This window comes from Poecilia reticulata, chromosome 22, assembly GCF_904066995.2.
Source record: "Poecilia reticulata chromosome 22, P_reticulata-male-v2, whole genome shotgun sequence".
Lineage (NCBI taxonomy): Eukaryota > Metazoa > Chordata > Actinopteri > Cyprinodontiformes > Poeciliidae > Poecilia > Poecilia reticulata.
Window position 1 is genome coordinate 12,551,706 of NC_088851.1, and position 23,610 is coordinate 12,575,315.

Below are 23,610 nucleotides of genomic sequence, written 5' to 3' on the forward strand. Positions count from 1 at the left end.
TCCAGAATTTTTCAGTTAATGTCTATTATTGCTTAGAGTCCATTCTTAAGCTGCATCCAAACTTAAGGATGGAAAGTTGAGGAAAGAAAACACATTCAGAAGACCAAACGAAAGGAAATGCAAGTATAAACATAATAGTCCTAAAACAATGCATTTTCCTCAGTGTATTAATGAGAAAAATGTACTTGATATTCTAATCGATTGGAAACACCTAATTTTGGGGGGAAAAAAATGCTCAAGAAAATTACCTTTTAAAGTAAGGCAGTGTTATGGTAAATTCATGCCAAACCAATACGCAAAGGCTGATGGCCTGCATCATATCAGATGTAAATGTTTGAAATATTTCAGCCTGTCGGAGTTCTGCAGGAGCCTACCAACAACAGGTTAAAAGCAGTATAGAGCACACTGTGCTCTAAAGCTCTCAGCAATTCCCGGCTCCTGTTTAATATTCTGTAAGCACATTCTGAGCTCTAATGTGGAAAACGTTAATATTTAATTCTTATGGGTGACTTAATGACCTATGAAAATCCAGGGCTTGGCACCCTTGGTGTAGTAGGACTGAGCTGATCCGATGTGTTTTACTGCAATCCTGAGTTTTCACAGACACGGAATAAACTTACAAAACCTTTTATTTGTAAAACCATCAACAGGAGAGACAACTGCACCTGACATGAACCAATCTGCTAAAAAAAAAAGACCTTAAACAAAATAAAAATTAAACAAAATAGTCTTTCTTGCTGATCAGATGGAAACTTGAAGGGTGTCCAAAAAAAAAAAAGGGAACATTTCTAATATGAAAATATTGGTAAAAGCAAAAAGAGGTAGGAGGCAACATTCTGCACTGCAATATGCTCTGAAGCACTTAAAAAAAAAACAAAAAAAAAAAAAACATGGTTTAATTCTAATATTCCCTTGTAAACTAAAAGCTTTTTGAAGAGAATTATATGCAACATGGGTCATATGATCAAGATAAAAAAAAAGATAGAAAAGCTTCCTAGCTAAGCCAGAGAACATTAATAATTCTCCAATCTGTAGACCAAAAATGTTTTTAACTCTTCACTTTATATGTAAAAAGACAATGGTATCCTCATCTAAAATCAGTTTTCTAGAAAAGTTCTGCAATTTGAGGCCGTTTAAAATTCCAAACCAAGTGGATGCACAGTCAAGACATAAATTAACACTGTAACCATTTACTCATTATCCTCTTATGAAGGAGTTTCTTAGAAAAGAACCGACTCATGTAGCTTGAGTGGGAGAACCATTTGTGCCGCTTTAACTGTGAAGAAGTTTAAACCAACTCTACAACCTGCTTAGTGATTGCTTCGAGTTTCATGTTTACAAAAAAATCATGCAAATGAAAGTTTAAAAAGATCAATCTGTAAAAGCCTGAGTCTAAACCAAAGCAGCCACATTTGTCTGAAAGGATAACTAATGTTGGAGATTTTCTATTGTGCAGAAAAACCCTGCATGACTGGCAGCTTAAAATATGAAGATTTAATCGCCACCTGATTTTGGGGAGTAGAAACGTTCATATTAGCGTCTTGCTTGTACGCTGAAGTCCTTATGCGCTTTTAAACATGCGTATGGGCTTCCCAGCAGTTGACAATCTGCTTATTTTTGTCAGATCGGAAGGGGAACAAGCAGCTGTCCGCGTCAACCTTCACTCTGGGAGGGCCCAAGGTAGCAACAGACTGCAATGCAAATGAAAAAAGGTGTTGGGTGAAAAAAATGCATAAAAACACTTTGTAGTGAAGAAATGGACAGGCAATCTTCAATGTGCACCTTTCTGATAGCTGTCCAGTCCTCTAGGATGTCCAAGTCTGGCAGCATATAGACAATATATGGACGTGAACAGGGTTAAGGACACATTCAATTGCTAAAGTTTTTAGGAGATATACAATTCCTAGATGCTGCGACATAAAAGGATATCAGAAACCACAGAAGGTCGCCTCCTCTTCTTATCTGGACTTAAAGCATCTTGCCTTTTCTTCCTCCCAGACAGCTCATCATTCCACAGCTCTGAGCAAAGACAAGATGACTCAGAGGCATTGCGAGAAGCACCAAAGGCTTTGCAGCACCACACACACTGCAGTCACCGCGCTACCTGATGTGATGTCGATGCTGTGTCTGTCCTCCTCCAGTCTACTGATTTTCTCCTCCAGCTCGCTCTGCACTGTATCAAACAGCAGCAGTTTCTCACTCTGCTCACACACAAAAGTTATGAATTAAAACAAAGTTCAGCTGTCCAGGAGAACCTTAGTGGATAACCAATGTTTCTAACCTCCCAGTGTTGGCGCGCAGCCTGGATTTCACAGTCGTACTTGTTCCTCACAGAATCCAGACACAGCTCTCGGTAAATGCCTGTCAGAGAAAAATAAAAATAAAAATGCAGGCTGAGAGACTGAACACCGTGAAGGGAGGACTAGAAGGATTTGTAAACCAGCTGAAGTTACCTGCCACTTTAGTGCGGACCTGCATGTTCTCCAGCAGTACCGCCAGAGGATCCAGGTATTCTGCTGCCCGTCCGGCCTCGACCTCCTCCAGCTTGCAGTTCACCTGGCTGAGTCGCTCTCGATACAACCTGCACATCAAGCACGGACGTAACTCGCCGTTATGACACCGAGCACACTGAAGAGAGAGAATTAAAAAAAATTTTTTTAAAAATCGGCCTTACTGGTCCTTCAGTCTGTTAAATTGCTTCTCCAGGTTGGACATTTCATCCAGGCACTCCAGTCTCCTCCGTTCACAGTCTTCCTCATCCATTTCTGGGAAATTAAAAAACATTCCTCTTGAAGAAGTTTTCATACCCTTTGAACATTTTGACATTAAAACCATAAATTTTGGTGCCTATTACTGAGATTCGCTCTAATACACCCAACCCAAACTAGCAAATAATTGTAAAGTGAAAGGAAAGAGATGCAAGGTTTCAAAAAAATTATGAATAAAATATAAAATGTATGGAACGCATTTTTAGTCAGACCTGTTAAGTTGTGGAATCTCTAGTTCAGGGGTATCAAACTCCAGGAAAGTCCTGCAGTTTTTAGATGTGTAAAGAAACTGAACCAAAATGACTTAATTACCTCCTTCTTGTGTATATAAGGTCTCCAGAGCCTGGCTAATGACCTAATTATTCTGTTCAGATGTGGTGCAGCAGAGGCACATCTAAAAGTTGCAGGGCAGTGGCCCTCCAGGACTGGAGTTTGACACCTGTGCTCAACTTGATGTAATTACAGCTGCGACTGTTAAGGCAGTGTTTCTCGATTCCGGTCCTCGGGCCCCCCATGCTCTGCATGTTTTAGGTGTTTCCCTTCTGCCACACACCTGGATTGTATCTGTGGGTGATTAACAGGCTTCTGCAGCACTTGATGGCTATGCAATGAGAATTGGGCTTGTAATGGAAAAAATTATTAAAAATAGACTAGTATATTATTTAAATAGTAAAGGATATATGTCAAAATATCAAAGTGGTTTTCGAAAAGGGAGGAGTACTAACGATCCAACGCTAAGTTTAGAGCATGGCATTAGAAGAGCACAAGTAAATAAAGAAAGTGTAGTTGCAGTATTTTTTGATATAGAAAAGGCATACGACATGATGTGGGTGGAGGGATTATTAATTAAATTATACAAGTTGGGTATTAAAGGGAGAATATTTAAATGGATTAAAGACTTTTTAACAAATAGAAAAATACAAGTTAGAATAGGAGAAGTTATCTCAGAAAAAGATATAATAGAAAATGGAACTCCACAGGGGAGTATTATAAGTCCATTACTGTTTTCAATTATGATAAATTACGTATTTAAAGATATTGGAAAAGACATGGGTTGTTCACTTTTTGCAGATGATGGAGCTGTTTGGAAAAGAGGGAAATACATTGATTTTATTGTTAAAAAAATTACAAGAGGTTATTATTGAAATAGAGAAATGGGCGTTGCAATGGGGATTTAAGTTCTCAGCTGATAAAACGAAAGTAATGATATTTACTCAGAAAAAAATAAACAAGGAAATAAAATTGAAATTATATAATCAAGAGTTAGAGCAGGTAAAGTGTATAACATTTTTAGGGCTATGGTTTGATGAAAAATTTAAATGGCATATACATATTCAAAAAGTTGTTGATAAATGTAAGAAAATTTTGAATATTTTGAGATGTTTGGCTGGCAGTGACTGGTGAGCAGATAGGCAATCACTAAAACATATTTACACAGGTGTGATAAGATCCAACATAGACTTTGGTTGTTTAGTTTACGGTTCAGCAGCTAAAACACATCTGGTTAAATTAGACATTATCCAACATCAGGCACTAAGATTATGTACTGGAGCATTTAAAACCACACCAACAGCAGTATTAGAAATAGAAATGGGAGAAGTGCCGTTAGTTTTAAGAAGAACAAAATTAGAAATTAATTATTGGTTAAATTTGCAAGCAAATAACGTTGATCTTCCAACTCTGGAAATTTTAAAGCCATGTTGGGAAAAAGAAAAGAAAGAAATGAGTTTTGGATGGACAATTGAAAATTAAATACATTTTTTTTAAATGAATAGTTTAGAAATTAGTCAATATCAATTATACCTCCCTGGATTCTACCAGAAGCAAGAGTAGATATGTCAATAATGGAAAAGAAACAAAATAAATCATACATTGTAGATAGCTATTCAGTGCAATTATATTTAAATAATTATTATCAATATGTTCAAATTTATACTAATGCATCAAAAATAACTGGGGAAATAGGAATAGCGTTTGTAGTACCAGAATTCAATATAAAAATAGGAAAACGAATTACAGATGGATTTACGCAGGAGAAATGCTGGCAATATTATTAGCTTAACAATGGGTAGAAGACGTAAAACCATTAAAAACAATAATATGTTCAGATTCAAGCTCTGCATTATTAAGTTTAAAATATAAAGAAACAGATAGTAGGATGGACATTTTATTAGAAATATATCATACATTATTCAGAATACAAAACATGGGTTTGATAGTTATATTTGTGTGGGTTCCAGCACATATTGGAGTTGAAGGAAACGAGAGAGCAGATAAAATGGCAAAGAGGGCAATTAAAAATCCTATTAGTTTTACAGTTAAAATAAGTAAATCGAAGGAAAGAGTATTGTTAAAGAGAAACTGATGAAAGTATGGCAAAAAAGGTGGGATGAAGATAAAACAGGAAGATGGTTTTATAAAATTCAGAAGATTGTAGGAGAAAGAAGAAATGGAAGAAGAAATAGAAAGGAGGAAAGAGTGATAACAAGGTTAAGATTTCGATTTCTAAAGAAAACTAAATTATTTCATAGAATTTAATTATAGTAAGTGTGTTAGTGAATGAAGGCATAATATACAAAGTTGTGCACAAGTATGTATGTGTTTTTATGTGTGAATGTGTGAGTGTATGTTTAGGTAGAATTTATGGTAGAATATATGTATATATAGATGAGGATAAATATTTATGCCATCACAAACCACACTCCGTACCAGTAAGTGGCGGTAATGCTACTATCAGTTTGTTGCCAACCGCCATAAAACCGACAAGAAGAAAAAGAATGGGGCTTGTAATTATTGCAATCAGATGGAAACAGTGGAGCATGTCTTGTTAGAATGTGATAAATACTCAGAGGAACGTCAGCTTTGAAAGACATTACTAAGCAGAAAGAACATAGGACTGTCTATGATTAATCTTTTAGGAAATAAATCCAATTATGTTAAAAATCTCTTGTTTAGGTTTTTAAATAACACTGAGTTAATTAATCGTATTTAGAATATGTGTATGTAAGTGTGTGTATGCCGGTGTACGCTCATGCATTCATACATGTATTTTATGAGTGTGTTGAGATGTGAATTTGCACATCTCAACACACACATCATTGAGGTATGTTAAATTCCCTCTGAGATCACTGATGACCACACTCCAGTCTGGTAGGTGGCGGTAAATGCACCTTAAGTTGGTTGCCAGCCGCCAATAAATTCAAAAGAAGAAGAAGAAGATGATGGTTATGCAATTTATTTGTATCAGCTGTTCTGGAATAGAGGCACATCTAAAACATACAGAGTAGGGGACCTGAGGACTGGAATTGAGAAGCATTTCCAGGCCTCATAGAGAAGCTGAATGTACCAGCTTCCCTATAGAGACGGTTGCAGGTTTTGTCATTTCTTGTTTCCAGACTTTCTCAATTTCATTCAGATTGGAAGGAGAACAATATTACATGCAATTTCAAAATGTGAGAAAGTTTAAGAGGTATGATTTATTTATTTATTTTTAACAAATAATGGATTATGCACATCGTAAAAAAAACAGTAACCAACTTCTGAGTTTCCTCACCAGAAGTGTCTCCATCCTCAGAGACAGAAGAGGAGTCAGATTCCTCCTCGTCTGAGCTGGAAGCTTCATGCTCCTGTTCTTCTACCTCCATCTCCTCTGCTATACTCTCCTTCTTCTCTCGGTCGCGGTGCACCGGCATCGCACCAACTCCAATTTAGACTCTAAAACGCTGTGAAACAGAGATGCGATTAACCCTCCTGTTATGTTCGTTTCTGAGGTACAGCAATAATGTCTGTGGGTCAATTTGACCCGGGGAGTGTTTAGCCATGCTATAGTGTCAGAAACCAAAAAATTCCTCCAAAACATTTTTGTATCTGATTATTAACTCCAATACTAACCATTTCAATCAATATTTGTGCAATGATGTTTTTTTTTTTATTTCTCACAAATAAAGGATTAATGATGACAACTTACTCATTTGGACATAAAAAATGGAATTTACATTTTTTATGTCCACTGATAAAAACCTACACACAAAAAAAACAATAATTTCCTTGAAATTGATCTTTTGTGAAAAAATATATATATATATTTTGATTTTTCTTTCAATGGGTGATCTTTATAATTGATCTTGAGACACGTATACTGTTCAGGGTCAAATTGACCCGCTGATTAAAATCAAGACAAATGAGTCTTGTAGACAGTATTTATGTTTCCCCCCACTTCTGCTGAATATTCACTCAGTGTGGGTGGAGTTTGCCCACGGGAATGGAAAAGGTTCCCGTCAAAAGTTGTCTGAACACCTGCTTTCTCGCAGTTTCCTAGTGAAGTAAAGAGAATAGTGAGAAAGTGGGTTTGTGTGTGCGCACGTGTGCATGTATATGTGGTGAAATATGGTTCATAGCTGCAAGGAAACATATAGAATTGGGATTTAAAAAAATCTTTTTTATCCTTCAACTTGACTGTCAAATTGACCCGAACAGTTTCTATGTAATATGTAGACGCAGAGGATGGTGTAAATGTGTAAAATGAATACATGTTCAATGTATATGTAGAGTGCACCTATTAAGACAAATAGAAAAAGTTTCATGCAACTATTTGGGGAAAAAAAAACCCAACAACTTTAAAACGGGTTAATTTGACCAGCAACATAACAGGACGGTTAAGCGATTAATTGAAAAATAAATAAATAAAAATATGGGTGTGAGTTTTTAAACATGATTGTATTTTTACATTTATGTAAGACAATAGAAAAGCTTCAATTAACACGCTTGTACATTAAAGAATATGATTAAATAGAAACATTTACGATTTATTATTTTCCCAAATTCTTCTTATATTCTGTTTACACCACATGTGTATCTGAGGGGGGAAAATAATCAGTAATTACATTCAATTGATATACTTATTAGTTAAAATGTAAGCAAACGTAGCTCAATATGTGACTGGTCTTTTGTATTTTATTAATAATTCAACTTTACAAACAAATAATGTTAGCACTTCGTTAGCATGTTAGCAAACCAGTGAGTTAACAATCATGATAACATCACAAATTCGCAAAATAAGTAAATATGTTTGAATCGCAACTTACATAGTTTTTGAGAAAGGCGATAATTACGAGAACCCTTTCAAATTATTAAAAAAAACTATAAAAATTTTAAAATATATTTTCTTTGCGCACAACTTGTGTCCCTGCCATGCTAAAAACAAATCTCAGCAATGGGTTTTCATGGGAACTGTAGTTTATTTCGATGCTAAGACTAACTAATGAAGGACCTAAAATAATAGGCTTTGAACTGCATTACCCAGAAGTCCCTCTAAGGGGGAAAATTCCTTCATAATGTTTAAAAAGGCGTTAAAAACTTTATTTGTTGTTGACTTTTTAGTTTTTAAAATACGTAAAAATTTGTGCAGCATATATTACAACCACTTTAATTAAAGTTTGAAAACCGTTGACTTGTATTTATTTTGATTTTTTTCTTATATCACTCACTTTGTTTCCGCCATGACAGCCACCGTCGTACGAGCCGCCGCTGACCAGAGTGGAAGAAGGGAGGTGCGGTTTAGAGATGGATGCGTCGCCCCGCTACGTCTTGCACATTCGCCTTTAATTTGAGCAGAATGGGGGAGATTTTTCTGCTGGATATTTTCAGCTCTGTAGCAGAGAACTGGTGTTAATGAACCGGGAGCGACGAGGTTCTTGTGACGGTTAAAGATTAACGTCTGAGTTTGTTTCTGCGGCTCAGCTAGCCCCCTCAGCTTCTGTTCCTCACCGTCGTGGTTTTTTGTTGTTGTATCTCCTGCCTCGGGAATGTTTTCCAAAAAGCCTCATGGAGACGTTAAAAAATCAACACAGAAAGTGTTGGACCCGAAGAAGGACGTGTTGACGAGACTCAAGCATCTCAGAATTGTCATAGGTGAGTTAAAGATCCACAGTAAGCAGCTACGAGGTTAGCTTGTGTTTCCCTGCCTGTGTACACACATACTTTGTGCATGTCAGGCCAATCTCTAGCATCTGTAAGTTGCGCTCTGTGGGAGTAAATGCACAACTAATTATTTTTAAGGCTTCGTTGATTTATTACTGTTGTTTTCAAACATAAAGAAAGCCATTATATTTCAAACATTAGTTAATCTTGGAAATTACTATTTTCACACAATATTTTTTTTTTACCGTGTTACAAATTGAAAATATATTTTGCATGGTGCTTTAGGTGTAAGAAGCCTAGCTGTGTAGAGTTCATTATTCAGACTGATAGTAAATTAGGCGTTTTTATGACGCTCTTGGTTATTGTTTATGTTTTTGGAAAGTGGAGTTTGGAAGATGTAGGTTTAATTTGGTGGTTTGATTATGTTTTTTTTTTCCTATGCCAATCACAATCATGAATAAGTTGTGAGAAGCTCTGTAAAGCATTTTTAAGTAAGTGAAAAAATTGCAGAGAAAAAGTTTAAGAAAATCTTTACAGTAATGTTTATGTAGCATAATGTTAAATTTTGTTGTTGTTTTTTAACTTAATATAAGTTCCATTTACAGAATAAAAGCATTTTTCCTCTACTTTTAATATGACGCATATCCTGTAAAATTCAACTGATAAGCCAATCTTCTAAAGTAAAAAATTATGAGCAAAGTAAAGCTACAATTAGCTTGATGCATTGGTCTGTACACACTTTGTTGAAGCATTTTTTGATTAATTTGCAGCATTCAGTCTTTAGTTTTCATCTGTTATCAATTACGGTTAACGCAGAATCATTGCAGTGTTTTTTTGCGTGTGTTTTTTTCTGACAATTGTTTGTATTCTGTTGTGCATGGGGTTTAGGAATATAGCTGTAATGTGAAATATTTTTATTCCAGAGAAAGCAACCAGACTGAGCAAAGTCGACCAAATCTTGTGGGAGAAATTTTGTCAAGTTCTCGTAACCAAATGGGAACATTTCATACTAACCGAACAGAACCAATATTCCTTAGAAAACATGGCTGTGTTTCATAAATTATGTCAGTTTTGCTGTGTTGTGTGTCCTGCCGGCTGAAATGCAGACACTGCGATGCCACATGTTGTCAGTCAGGTTGTGGTAATTTCTTCACGGGTGTGCCTGCGTTTCTGCACAGGAACCTGAAGAGTGACAAGTGCTGAGTGGGTTTTCTCCATGCTTTAGCACACAAACAATTTGTGATGTGTCGGAGAAAAGAGGCGATGACCCGATATTTTACCTGCTGGAGCTGTGAGTGCTCGGGCAAGCTTGGGTCTCACTAATGGCTCATGCCGGATGGGGAAATAGCCTCTAGAATTTCCTCTCTGTGTCCAGTACCGTAGCGGAACTTCCTCTGTTTTTGTCTTTGTGAGAGAGGGGTGTGCCCCCTTTCTGTGCTCTGTAGGGAACTCAAAATTATGATAACAACCATAAAGACCAGCAAAACAGGCCTGCACCAAGACAGTTTTAACCATAATAGTTCTGGTTTGGGTGATGAAAGAGCTCTAGATTTGGTGCAATTGCTAGTTTAGATATTCTTGTTGTTATACACTTAAGGAAGGTTTTATAGACTTTCAGTCTAATCTAATGTGGCTCATTTCTAAAATATTTAAACTATGTTCTATACAGAAAAATAAAGAAAAGGCCGTATGCAGGATCTTGTTCATTCAGTCATGATCTGTATCTCAGACGAGGGATTAATCATTGGTTGTGCAGTCAATTAGATGCTTTACTTGACTGAAGTCTCCCTCTCTACGTTTTTAACATCTGTCAAACATTTGTATTAGTTTACAGCAGTTTTAGCTTATTTTCTTTTAAAGATATTAATAAAAGTTTATGAGTCAACCTCATACTGCCCAACTCAAGCGGAAATGGTGTCAGTAGTTTGTGCTGCAATGGTTTGTGGCACCAACATTTTAGAGATTATGACTTAAAACAGTCACCCAGAGGTTTAGTTCATAATTTCTTGAAAATGATGGTGGGACAAAGCAACATATTTGCAACTCAAACCAGCACACATGGAGCACAAAGCTTGAGCATGTGAGACTTTACTGTAGATGAAGTCTCAGCAATATAATCCATCTTCTATAGGTGCTTATTTGGACTTGGTTAAGGAGATTTGGTCCTGTGGGTGAGAGGTGGTGTACATCCTGGGCAACACACACGTCCGTTGTCTCTGTTTCAAACATCTGCATTTTTGTTCCTTACAGTTACTTTAAACACCAATATTAATAACAAAGCAAATCTTGGGTTCCCTCTTGTTTCCTTTATAAATCCGTGGGGAAGGAAATGCAATCAAATCAAGCACCTCCATTTCTAAGGTTTATTTGGTCAGCAAAGTCTTTTATGTAATATATAACAGACAATAAACAAATCTTAATGTCTGTTTCACTTGACTTTTTAAGCCTTGGGTTCCACCCTATTATTAGCAATCAAAATCTAAAACAGATTAAGAGTCAGCTGCACAGTGTTGATAAAAGTTTTGCTTGAATGTGTGTGTCAGAGAAGATAAACCTCCCAGGCAAGACCTTACAAGGGCAGGCTCTCTGACACTGATGTGAGTTTGACTTTCAGTTGTCGTATAAGGAGGAATCCAAAATGTGTCTCTGCAGAGACACGGGAATGTTAATAAAATGTTATAGAGTCAGCATTGTGTGACTGTGAAGAATAATAAGGGGCAAAAAAAAAAGAAACACAAATCCAAGTGAGAGAAAAAGCAAACGCGGAACGTCATGACATGAGGTAAATTTGCAGAAGTCAGATTAAACACCGAGTTCATGTTTCTCAGAACTACTTCCTGATCAGAAATGTGTAATCTTTAACAAAGAGTCTTATTAATTTTTTACCGCTGATGCATTTAAACATAGTCTTCAACTGTGGAATGCAGATAAACAAAGAAGATTGACTGACATGCATTACTTAAATATGTTGAAAAAGTCTTCCCCTTTATTCTGTAATATTCCTCTTATTTGTGTTTGTTTTTTTCTCAAGAGATGTCTCTTGGAGTGGAAAATGGATAATCTGAGGTTATAGAAAAGTTACGTGCAGTTGAATGTCATACAATTAGAAAAGTTTACTCCAGAGTGTCGGGAAGTAACCCTCCGACTGCTTATTGAACTTGATATTCAGTAGGAGCGATGTGCTTCCATCCTGGAGCGCTGATGGGTTCATGGGAGGCTGATTGCTCAGGCTGGTTGTCAGAGGGAAAACAGTGGAATGTTTCCCCTGGGTCGGGGGTTGAATCTCTGCCTTAAGAGTTCAGATATGTTGAGTGTCTAGTTCAGGAGTGATTGCAGGAGATGAATTAACCGACCAACAATTTGTCTGTGGTAAAGGAACATCCCGAAGAAGCTTAATGCAGAGTTATGTTTAGGCGTCATCATATCAAATCTCAAACTTCAACGCCTGACGCAGCGCTGTTAAGTTCGACGTATGAAGTTGTAAATAGTGGGCCGCAACTGCGAACAGAGTAATTGGTCGACAGCTATTAGTTGCACTCCCCAAATGAATGTGTAAGGGGTATTGTTTTCTGCACTGGCAAGATTGTAAAAACAAATCGGCATGGCCTCTGTGAGTCGTTCCTTCACGCGTTTCCCAGATAAATCCGAGCCTCGTTCTGTTTCTTCCTCACAGAAAATTCCGAGGCTCCAGATCTGAAGCAGTTCTTCGATATGTACTATTCCCATATCTACTATGTCTTCTTTGAAAACTTTGTCACCATCGAGGTCAGCCTCAAGCAAAAAGGTAAAGTTTTCCCATTAATAAACGGCCAAAGACGTTATCCATCATCTTCCTTCTTTTTTTTTTCTTTTTTTTTTTTGTGATTGTTTTTGTCTTTTAATACGACTCTGTGATTTACAGGTCATAAGTCTCAGAGGGAGGAGCTGGACTCAATCCTCTTCATCTTTGAGGTAAAGTCCAGAAAGTGATCATGTATTATTTCACTCTGGGTAAAGAAATGGCCTAATGTGTCTGTGAATTTTATCAGCAGATAAAACTGTTTTTGTTTTTTTTTGTTTGCTTTTTTTTTGCTGAAGAGAAATTAATAAAATACAGATCATTTAAAAATTTGTGACATACAAAGAACTGGTGGCTTGTTAGATTTGTGGCTCTTTTATTTCATGATCAGTGTATTTAAAGTCTGCAATCAGATTTGTTCATTTCTAAAGTTCTGGAAAATAATGAGCATTCTGCTGATTGATATTGTCTTCATGATATTTAACTATATTATTGCAATGTCATATTTTCCAAATAAATTGTACTCCTTTTACAGAGGAAAGAATAATGAGTTAAAAATCACAGAATAAAAATAAAATAAAACGTTAAGTTTACTACTACATGGCCACCTAATTTTCACCCTAAAATTTTGCTAAAATATTGGAAAAGTCTGAACATTTTAATTTAAATCTCCCTCAAACCAACCTGTTGTATATTTTTGTCTTTTAGAAAATCCTTCAACTTCTGCCAGAGAGAATCCAGAGTCGGTGGCAGTTCCACAGCATAGGTACGGTTTCCTTACTCCTCCTAACACAATTCACTACCAAAGATTTTTTTTTTCTGTCAAGACTTGTTTCAGTCACATTTTCCTAACAATTTAGACAACAAGCAAGTGCTTTTTAAGCAGCTTTCTTGTTTAAACTCATAGCAAAATCAACCAGATAGCTGAGTAAACTAATGAAGTTGTGGCTCATATTTTTCTCCCAGGACTAATTCTTAAGAAGCTGCTTCACACTGGAAACTCTCTGAAGGTAATGTAACACAAAAAGATGTTGAACATCTCGATTTCCTGATGATAGATTAACTATTGTTGATTTGAATTTTTCCCTCTTTTTTTTTTTCTTTTATTTTATTCTTTAATCCACCTCTTAGATCCGTCGGGAAGGCGTGCGGCTTTTTTTGCTGTGGATGCAGGCGCTGCAGAGCAACGCTGAGAGCGAGCAGCTGTGCATGTTTGCATGTCTGATTCCGGGTTTTCCCGCTCCTCTCTTACGTGGGACCCCACGCACCCTGGACACTCTGATCAACCCGCCACTGAGTCTGACTGAGAGTTCGTACAACTAAAGCACCCACTCATACAGACTGTGGTTTGTTTCCCGTTGGATCACTGAACGCAGCTTTAATATTCCTGCGTTTCATTTCTGCAGCTCAAGTGACCCCAGAAGAAATCACGCCACTGGTCGCTCCACAGTCCGGCGATAAGAACCAGGACGACCTCACTGCCTTTTTCTTGGAAGCTCTGCTGAAATACATGGTAAACCAGGTATTATCCATTTTCTTACTAACATATTTAATGAAACCACGATGTAATAATGCTGCCATGCTTTACTAATATCACTAATGGTAAACACGGGATAAATGCGGCTGGTGTTGCTGATTTAAAGGCATATTGCACCCCCTGCTTGTAATTTCTTTTCTTGCTGCTTTCACCCACATCTGTGCAAACATTCACACACTGATAAGATTCACAATGGTGCTTCTCTCTGCTTGTTCCTATTTTGTGCGGCCTAATTTCTCGTTATAATACAGGGTTTTTTTTTTGTTTGTGTCTGTATCGACCAGGCGAAGTCTCTGGAGTGGCGGTGTAAAGACAACCATGAACGTGGCTTCAGCTTCCTCTTTGGCCACTTCAGGAAGTTTTACCTTCCTCACATATTTCCCAACTTCGCTATGGAAACAAGCCTTTACAACCCCATCTTGGGTCAGTGCTCTTACTGCAGGAAGAATCCCATGAATTACATTGGAAACAGGAGATTTGTGTGTTTTGCTGAAGTGCATTTGATGTTATGTTTCTTTAGATGTACCTCCGATGCGTCCTAAGCCCTATTACAGTGTGGTGCGCAGAGAGCAGGACGGTGGTGAAACCGTGTACTGCACCAAAGAGAGCTTCCTTCAGGCCAGAGTCATCTTTATCCGCTGGCTCGTTTCCTTCTGGTTGGAACCGCGACCCAACACCCAAACCCAGATCCCAGGAACAGAGGGCGAGAGCGTCCCAAAGAACATACAGGTACTGTCCTCTAAATATGGGGTTTATTAATGATTTTTAAAAAAAAAGAATCATCTTAATTTATTGTGTTTTTTTTTAAAATCCACAGAGAATCTCAATCAGAACTTAACCATTAGTCATTTTCACTTTGACCACACAAGTTTGTTGCCATCCAAATTGATTTGTTTCCTGGAACAGACCAAGCTCTTAAGTATAATGCTGCCTTCACATAGGAAGCTTTAAACACAATTATTATGAATGTGCTGCTTGACTGCAGAGCGGGGCTGCGCTGTGCCAAGTGCAGCGGCCTGCCCATCATGCCACCCTGTGCCTTGTAGCACTCTGTGACCTCATCTGGGTTGCTCAAATCAGAAACACCCTGGCACATGTCAACATAGACTGAGATGGAGGAGGAGCTAACAATGTGTTAGTATCTGAACTTTGCACATAAAACAAATGAAATATTGTGCAGTCCCAAAAAAAGCTGTTATTTGAAACTATACCTAACAATTTCAGAGTTAAAGGTGACTTTCTCTCCTGCTTTTGACTCTGTGAAAGCAGCCTAATGCATGCTTTTTTGGTAGAGTTGAGGCTGGGACTTTTGGACGACCATAATGTTGGCATTAGCGTGGTTTATCCAGTCCAAAACCAGTTTTTATCTCTGTTTGGGATCATTGTCCTGTTAGAAATCCAATTGCATCCAAATTTCAACCATCTAGATGCTGATTGGAGAATAAATTGAAGAATGGAGAGGCCTCTTTCATCATCATTCCATCCAGTTTGGCAAGGCAAACTGCCACGAGGTCTAGCAGAAACTTGAAGTCTAGCAGAAACCGTGTTAGACTCGTGGTTTCTGTATTCTTTGGTTGTAAAGCCTCCTCCTGTCTCCTTTTAAAGAGATCTCAAAAGATCAATCTATATTTTTTCTTATTTTAAAACTCTCTATCTGGTAGCATTTCCAAGTCAAGCACAGAGGTGGTTGCTTGATTTCTAAGACTTTGGCTTCTATAGTCATTGTGCAACGCAGTCTTCTAACTGTTATTAATCGTCTATCTCAGCGAGCAGCTGCTGGATTGGCTGCTCGCTCAGCAGGCAGCTCAGACGACGGCGGCGGAGGAGGGAGTCGGTCCGAGAGCCACCTAGAAAGTAGCGGCAGCTCGTTGGGGCCGACGGGAAGCAGCATCGGCGGTCCGGTGGGTACAGGAGAGCCGGAGCAGAGCCACTCCAACACTTCCACGCTGACGGAGAGAGAGCCCAGCTCCTCCTCCCTGTGCTCCATGGACGAAGAGCAGCTGACAGACATGGAGGTGGTGAGGAGAGTGCTGACCAACTCCAGGACCAACGTCAACTTCATCATAGAGATCTTCAGACAGGTGAAGGAAAATAAATATTAGGGATCAGTTTCAACTTTTTTGATATCTGGTCAGTTACAGTTTTAAATTAGGAGGGATGGTGATTTGGATTTGTTTTCTATTTATTTAACTTGTGCTATTTTTATTGTGCAAGTTAAAGAAAGGGAACCTAAGGCATGTTGGATAGCGGCTTCTTAGATCCAGAGCAAAAAGTCCGGTGCCTGCATCAGAAGAGAAAATATTCAGAGTGTAATGGTCGCGCCAGAGGAAAAAGTTACATTGTGATCTGCATATTTTGTGTAATTTCAGAAGCAAGCATTACACATGGAGCACATTTCCACAAAATGTTACTTTTTTGTTACATTAGGCCTGGTTCCACACACTAATACTGTTTCTCAGTAAATGGCAATACCAATGTCACACTGTGTGTAAGGATATGTGCAGGGAATTAATACAACATTTGTATAATTTACTTGTGGGAGGTTAATTATTATCTTTTTTTTTTTTGCGTGGGGGGGGACAGTTGAAATTATTAATAGAAATGTACGGATGGAAATGACTTAATCTGCTTTCTCTCCTCCTACTCAGGGATTTCTTCTTCCCATGTGTGAGGCAGCTGCGATGCGAAAAGTTGTTCGTGTTTATCAAGAGTGGATCTCCTTGGAGGACAAGCCAGTGTTTATGAAAGAGCCAGAGGAAGGTCCGTATCCCATTCCTGCTGCTGGCAGTCTGGATGCAGGCTCTCAGCTGAGAGACAAAGAGGCTGAGGTGGGAATTTCTTCAGAAACAAAAGTTTAATCGGTCAAAATATTCATAATTATAAGTAGCAGTTGAATAACGAATTTATGTTCTGCATTTTTTCAGGGAATCAACAAAGAGATTGACAGCGAATTGCTGGAGTACAGTGTTCATGCTGGAGATCAAACGACATTACAGGCAGGAGCTTACAACACTTTTCTCTGGTGTACACTCGAGATGATTCTATCTTGTTCTTCTTTCTCATTTTATAAGACCCTTTGTGTTTTCTCCAGGTCTTCATCACCCACTCTGCCAACGTTTTCCTGCTGGAACCTGCCAATGACATCAAAATCCTTTTGGAGGAGCATGTTGACATGTGCAAACGGGTCCTGAACATCTACCGCAGCCTAGTTATGCACGAAACTATGGACCAGAAAACATGGTAAAAGAAAACATACCCAGAACAGGCCAACAAATATGTCAGTATGTCACTATTTTCAGTTTTCTACTGTCACAGATATACGTTTTTTTTTTTAAGTTAAAATTTTTTTTTATATATATATATATATATATATATTTGGAAACGTGCTTTTGACTTATTGTAGTAACACATCATATGGTGTTTATAATTTTTTTTATTAAAAAATCAAATAAAGATACTTAGCTACACTTTTCCCTATAGATTAGAATGCTATTTATTTTGGCAAACACAGAGAATTCCTTCTATTGATATATTAAAACAAACAAAAAAAAAGCTTAATCATATCTCCTTGTGTCCAATTAAACAACTATTCTGATTTTAAAAAACAAAATAAATATTCCTGTACTTGTTTGTAGGGAGCAGATCTTACTGGTTCTGCTGAGGGTGACAGAATCTGTGATGAAAAGGCCTCCATCCATCATGCCTCAAGGGAAGAAGATCAATACGCTGTCCGGCAGGCTGGCTGGGCCCATCTTTCAGGTACACAGCTGACATTAATATTTGGTTTCTATGTTCTTATTCCAAAAGAACATTTAGTTTATTTAGTAACTAATTATTATGTAAGCAGATTTATATTTATATATATTTTTTTCTTTTTTTCACTCTGCTTTTTCTTTGCAGACTTTAATAGTTGCCTGGATTAAGGGCAACTTGAACGTGTACATCAGCAGAGAACTTTGGGATGATCTCCTCTGTGTGCTTTCCTCTCTGACCTGCTGGGAGGAGCTGGTTACTGAGTGGTCACTCACCATGGAGACCCTCACCAAGGTATTAAAGCTTTCTTACCTTAATGTTGCCTGCATTCTTGCTTCTATATAAACAAAATGGATGGCGTCTCTGTTTCCTAGGTTTTGGCCAGGAACCTGTACAGCGTGGATCTAAATGAGCTGCCTCTGGACAAACTCAGCGAACAAAAGCAGAAGAAGATTAAAGGAAAAGGTTACTGGACATGGTTTGCTTTGAGAAGTACTTTATAGCGGCCCCAACTGTGACTATGAGAATAGTTTGTTATATTATTACCCCTAACTTGAACAGCCAAGGAGTAGTGCAGGCACTTTATCTGCATTCTGCGTCAAGGCAGTAAAGTGCCTTGTGAAAGTCATTTTCAGCCACAAACATCAATGTATTTTATCTGATAGACCAAAAATGTCGTAAAGTGAAATCTGAAGCGTTCCCCAAGCATAATGCTGCCACTGCCATGTGTTACCATGGTGGGTTTGGGATGAGGGTGGACCTCCATACAGTCTAAATTATTTTCAAGCCTCTAACAGGGTTTTCTTCAGGGATTGCTCAGCAACCAGATCCATCTGAGGAGCTTCTTTTGAGAAAATCATTCCCACAGCAGAATGCCGCCACCATCGTGTTTTACTGTGGGGACGGCGTGTTCAGGGCGACGTGACGGAATTGTGTTTACAATAAATTTTGAATTCATATATCCCTCTCCTCCATTTCGCAACTATGAACTGGTCTGAGGTTGTAAATTTGCAAGACATAGGAAATATGTAACATTACAATCACTAGCTGCTCCTAAATGACTGTTATTTGTTCGTCCTCCAGTCGGTACGGAGGGCCAGCGGCAGGCCGTGGATCGGTCCTTCTCTAAAGGTTGGAGCAGAGACCAGCCGGGTCAGGCAGCCGCCATGCGCCAGCGGAGCGCCACCACAGCCGGCTCACCAGGCATCGAAAAGGCAAGGAGTATCGTGCGCCAGAAGACTGTAGGTCAGTATCATCTTTGCTTGAATTCCTTTCTTCTTATTTTATATTCTATAACTCATTAATTTAAGGCAGAGTCGCTCATGCTAACCAGCTCTTGTCTGTAATATTTCTTCCCCCATGCCTGCAAATTTGCTTTAATTTTCGTGTTGAGGTGTGATTCAGGAACTTGAGTGATCCTGTTTTGCGAAGCTTCCAGCAGCCTGTCACTGTTTCCTTGTATTTTCTACAGAGCTAATCCTGAATCAGAGCTCCTCCACCTTCAGTGTTTGTCTTTCAATCTACCCACAAAACGTTTTCTCTCCTTTCTGACGTGTTTTATAGATATCTTCCTCTCCTCTCAATCTCTAACCAGTATTCAACCTTAACTTCCCCTTTCTGTTCTTTCTTTCTGCTCTTTATTTTCCAAATCACTTTTTGGTTTTCATCCTTACGTCTGCCTGTTTCCACTCACCTCTCTTCCTTACTCCTCACTACAACAATACTCTTCTTTTTCTTTCCTCCGTTTTCTCGATTTCTCTTCCAACTTCTTCAGCCCTGCGTAGCTGTTCTACGGGGGACTCTCTACTGTCCTCAGCCTTTATTCGCAGTGCTAAGAGTGCTCCTGCTCTGGCTCCGCCTCTTCCTGTCCTCCTCCACCACCACCACCACCCTTTTCTACCCCCTCTTGCCGACCATCTGGCAGGTACACTCTTTTTGCACTACCTGTCTTCCTGCTGCCTGGAAGCCATAGAATCCTGCACGTCTAACTGCCTCTATTAAGTTTGTTTGTTGGTAGTTTGCATGCTTTTCAACAGTAATTCATCCTGTTCTTCAGTTTAAGCCAACCTTGAACACTGATTGGCACTGAAGCAGGAAATTTGATGCTACAGAAAGGCATTTTGACAGTCAGCATTCACTGTGTCTGATATACATCTGCACGCATAGAACTGGACCTACCTGTTGTCCTGTATCCTTACTTTTAACTTTCATTTTTCATAATACGTCCTGCTTGAACTCCTGCTTGTCCATTAAATCACATGCCTGTGTTCTTTTTCTTCAAATGTTTGCTTGTCTGTCTTTCTTGTTTAACTTTCACCGCTTGTGATATGTGTAATTTATTTTAATGCAGTTATTTCTTGCAGATCCTTCATATCAGAGTCCTCTAATTTTCTCTTCTTGATGCTTGTACATGCATGCTGTTTGTTTTCTTATGTGAGTTACAACCGTCAGTGCATTTTATGTAAAATAGAGAGGCACATATTGGAGATTTGTGGCTTATTTCTGATTTTGAAAATAATTATTCTTTCTCATTAAGTACTATGTGTTCAGAATATTTTTGTTTACTTTGTAAATAAATTGAAAGTTTAGAAGTCTTTATAAGTGGCTATAACAATATAAAATACTTTTTAATAAAAACAAAAAACGCAGCTAGAAGTTTTAAAGGTGTCTCTTTGCGGGATGGGCACTGTGGTAAGATCCTCCAGGTTATTGAACATAGGAGTCATTACATTAAACCCAACTAAAAACAATTACAGCATATCTGGGTTACTCTTATAAGATAACAGTTCACTTACTTTTTATATTATGTCATTCTTTGCATATTCAAATTTCACATCTTTGTTTCTTAAGATGTGACTTTCAGAGATTTTACACCTGCTAAAATTAAACTTTTGGGTAACACTTTATTTGAAGGGGGGTGAATAAGACTGTAATGACACTGTCATAAACATGACATAACACCTGCAGGGCTTAAAGAGCTCTGGCTGGGGGCCGGATTTCTGGCTTTTGACCAAACTGTCCACCTCAACTAAACTGTAGTCTCCGGGCTTAAAGAGCTCCATCTACGAATATGTCTGCCAATCAGAGTTCTAGCTCCCGTGTTCTTGACCAATGACTGTAAAACGGTTTGTAGAAAAGAAGCGCATGCGTTCGGTTCGGCGGTTAAATCAAATGCAATATGAAAGAAGATGGAGTTAGTCTGACCCGGTAAAGAAACACGTTTACTTGAGAAAGGAATTAAAAACAAGTGGCCCTGGGCATGGCTAGAGGAAAGAGGACAAGACGGGAAGTTGGCTTCCCGTCCAGCACCCCCTTTTTACAAAAGGGGGTGCTGGGATTCCTTTGGGGGGGCGTTTGGTCGAAGGTAAACTTTACACCTTACAATCACAGCAATACAAGTATAGACTTTGAGCAACTTGCTAAAACTGTATTTCGTAGCGTTCATTTTATAGGGTTAACACCGGAGCCGTAAGTGGTCCGGTATAAAACGGGGGTGATGGAACAACGGTACCACAGAACTTTTAAATTTCAACAATCAGAATACCGAAATTGTTTCCGTTGTTTTAAAAGATTTATGTCAGTCTGCCTTTTCCCCATCGATACGGTTCCCGACCACCCTGCACCATACGGGGTAAAAAAAACAAAAAAAACCGAGGCACACATTGCGCAAAACTCTGAAACAGGAGAAGCGGGACATAAAACGGAGTGACGAACTAGATGTGAATTATGGCATTAAAACGGAGAACCCGACGCTAAACGGTGAAAAATCAAAACATGATGTGAAACACATGACAATTAGGTGGCGCAGCAGGTAATGAGTGAAGATTACTGATGGTCAATAAACGATAAAATAAATCTAGCAACAGGAAAGAAACTAAAGTGGACAGAGCAATAAACCAGGAGAGGATAATATTAATCAAAGGAAACTAAATGGAAATCAATGAAGAACAAAATGCAAGAATAAACTAAGAAACTAAAGTAAATACAGAGGAATAAACTGGTATGGCAAGACCTTTCGAGCAATAATTAATACAGAGGACTGTATGGCAAGAATAAACAGACACTATTTCCAGATAAAAGGTACAATATATTGTTGAAGTGCCATGAGTTTAAGACCATATCTAGTACTGAGAATAAATATATCTTACAGACCATAACAGTTAAAAACTGATCACTTATTTATGTTTTTAATTAGATTTGATATATTTATTTCTTCAATATTATTTTTCATGTCAGTGTTAATGTCATGAGGCTGATGACTCCATGACACTTTCAATTTGACTCATTAGGATTTGATTAAGAACCAGATTTGTTCTTTGTAATTTCTGCCCAGTAAAACTATTAATCTATAAATTAATAGACAGGTCTATCCATCTATCCATCCATCCATTTTCTTACACCCTTGTCCCTTAGTGGGGTCGGGAGGGTTGCTCATGCCCATCTCCAGCTAACGTTCCGATCGAAAGGCGGGGTTCACCCTAGACAGGTCGCCAGTATGTCACAGGGCAACACAGAGACACACAGGACAAACAACCATGCACACACACACACCTAGGGAGAATTTAGAGAGACCAATTAACCTGACAGTCATGTTTTAGACTGTGGGAGGAAACCTGAGTACCCAGAGAAAACCCACGCATGCACAGGGAAAACATGCAAACTCCATGCAGAAAGACCGGGGCTGGGAATCAAACCCAGAACCTTCTTGCTGCAAGGCAACAGTTCTACCAACTGCCCCACTGTGCAGCCCTAGACAGGTCTATATAAAGATATAATCCATGTTTCTGTCTCATATTTGTATGGCATTAAAAGGACCTGGAACTTTTGTTTTTCCACTGAAAGCGGTTTGCACAATAAATGCCATAAGGGTGAAATTTTATGGTTGATACTCTCATGTCCCATTCTCCTGAAGGCAGCACAGAGCTGCACCACCAGAAACCGACAGAAACACTGAAGAGAAGAAGAGCTATGATTAATGTAGTTACAGTTCTATCCATATTTTAATGTTGCAGAGCTCAGTCATTTTCCAAATATATCCAAGTTTAAACTGGCATGTTGAACATCATTTATCTGGTAATTTTGTGGAATATTTAACAAGTGAAAAATGGCAAAGAACAAGAATATTTTTTCCACTCTGACAGGCTGCTGTTAGGCCTACAAATTTTAAGCTGAATGTTCATAAAATTTTTCATAGACACCTGTGAAAATAATTTCTATTCACATTGCTTTTTTGTTCTCTGGGAAATTATCTTTATGATAAATACAGAAACAAGCATAAAAATCAAAACATCTACAATAGTGATAGTAATATTAATAATAAAATAATAGTCAGTGCAAAGTAGCCTACAAATTCTTTATTGGGGGGCGGTGATGGACCTGGATATGGGATGGGGGTGCTGGTCTGAAAAAGGTTGAGAAACACTGATTTAGTTGGTAATGTTGCAGGTTCTAAATTACTTGCAAAAACATTGACTGAAAGGGCTCTTATTTAATGTTGAGGGATTTTTGCCTGTAAGGCAAACCTTTAGGGCACAGTCATTTTACATTTTGTTTTGAGTTGAAATGTACTGAAGTCTTATTTAAGTTTGAGTGTTTGGCTTGTTAATTGTATTGTTAGAAGCAATTGTTTGCACTATTCAAAGATACTTTTCATTAAACTGTGGCAATAGCAATGGCATAGTTAATTTCTATCATAACTATAAGTTTCAGGCTCAGGATTTTTTTTTACTTTAAGCCCTGCACCTGTCATGAACATGAATAAGCCTTCATGAATATTTATGGCTGTTGTCATAAAGCATCATTCGGTAAATTATGACACTTTTAATACAAAGTTGACATTATTCAAAATGTCTTTG

At 38.2% G+C, this 23,610-nt stretch overlaps 2 protein-coding genes across 11 annotated transcripts in view; one reads left to right on the forward strand and one right to left on the reverse strand.

The window, feature by feature from the left end:
* Positions 1–611: 611 nt before the first annotated feature.
* brms1la (BRMS1 like transcriptional repressor a) lies at positions 612–8,008 on the reverse strand. Of its 2 annotated transcripts, XM_008399826.2 has the most exons (9): positions 7,853–8,008; positions 6,322–6,490; positions 2,675–2,765; positions 2,454–2,581; positions 2,282–2,361; positions 2,105–2,201; positions 1,930–2,019; positions 1,783–1,847; positions 612–1,691 (listed from the first exon to the last, which is right to left on the reverse strand). In XM_008399826.2, the coding sequence occupies exons 2-9, from the start codon at positions 6,458–6,460 to the stop codon at positions 1,572–1,574; spliced, it is 810 nt and encodes a 269-aa protein (XP_008398048.1). In that variant the 5' UTR covers positions 6,461–6,490; positions 7,853–8,008; the 3' UTR covers positions 612–1,571. The 2 variants fall into 2 exon arrangements, with proteins under 2 accessions (XP_008398048.1, XP_008398049.1); XM_008399827.3 differs by lacking the exons at positions 6,322–6,490; positions 7,853–8,008 and adding an exon at positions 2,981–3,125.
* Positions 8,009–8,237: 229 nt separating this feature from the next.
* ralgapa1 (Ral GTPase activating protein catalytic subunit alpha 1) overlaps positions 8,238–23,610 on the forward strand; it is a 68,040-nt gene continuing 52,667 nt past the window's right edge. For 4 of the 9 annotated variants that reach the window (XM_081603193.1, XM_081603198.1, XM_081603195.1 and 1 more), the window contains exons 1-18: positions 8,242–8,678; positions 12,361–12,471; positions 12,589–12,638; positions 13,174–13,231; positions 13,432–13,475; positions 13,597–13,774; positions 13,872–13,987; positions 14,287–14,425; positions 14,523–14,731; positions 15,769–16,083; positions 16,651–16,830; positions 16,927–16,998; positions 17,094–17,242; positions 17,638–17,761; positions 17,903–18,049; positions 18,130–18,220; positions 18,839–19,000; positions 19,530–19,679. In XM_081603193.1, coding sequence (XP_081459319.1) covers positions 8,573–8,678; positions 12,361–12,471; positions 12,589–12,638; positions 13,174–13,231; positions 13,432–13,475; positions 13,597–13,774; positions 13,872–13,987; positions 14,287–14,425; positions 14,523–14,731; positions 15,769–16,083; positions 16,651–16,830; positions 16,927–16,998; positions 17,094–17,242; positions 17,638–17,761; positions 17,903–18,049; positions 18,130–18,220; positions 18,839–19,000; positions 19,530–19,679 — 2,401 coding nt within the window. In that variant the 5' untranslated portion in view covers positions 8,242–8,572. Of the gene's footprint in view, positions 8,679–12,360; positions 12,472–12,588; positions 12,639–13,173; positions 13,232–13,431; positions 13,476–13,596; positions 13,775–13,871; positions 13,988–14,286; positions 14,426–14,522; positions 14,732–15,768; positions 16,084–16,650; positions 16,831–16,926; positions 16,999–17,093; positions 17,243–17,637; positions 17,762–17,902; positions 18,050–18,129; positions 18,221–18,838; positions 19,001–19,529; positions 19,680–23,610 lie in introns of all 9 variants that reach the window. The other 5 variants (XM_008399828.3, XM_081603192.1, XM_081603194.1 and 2 more) reach the window with 5 other exon arrangements.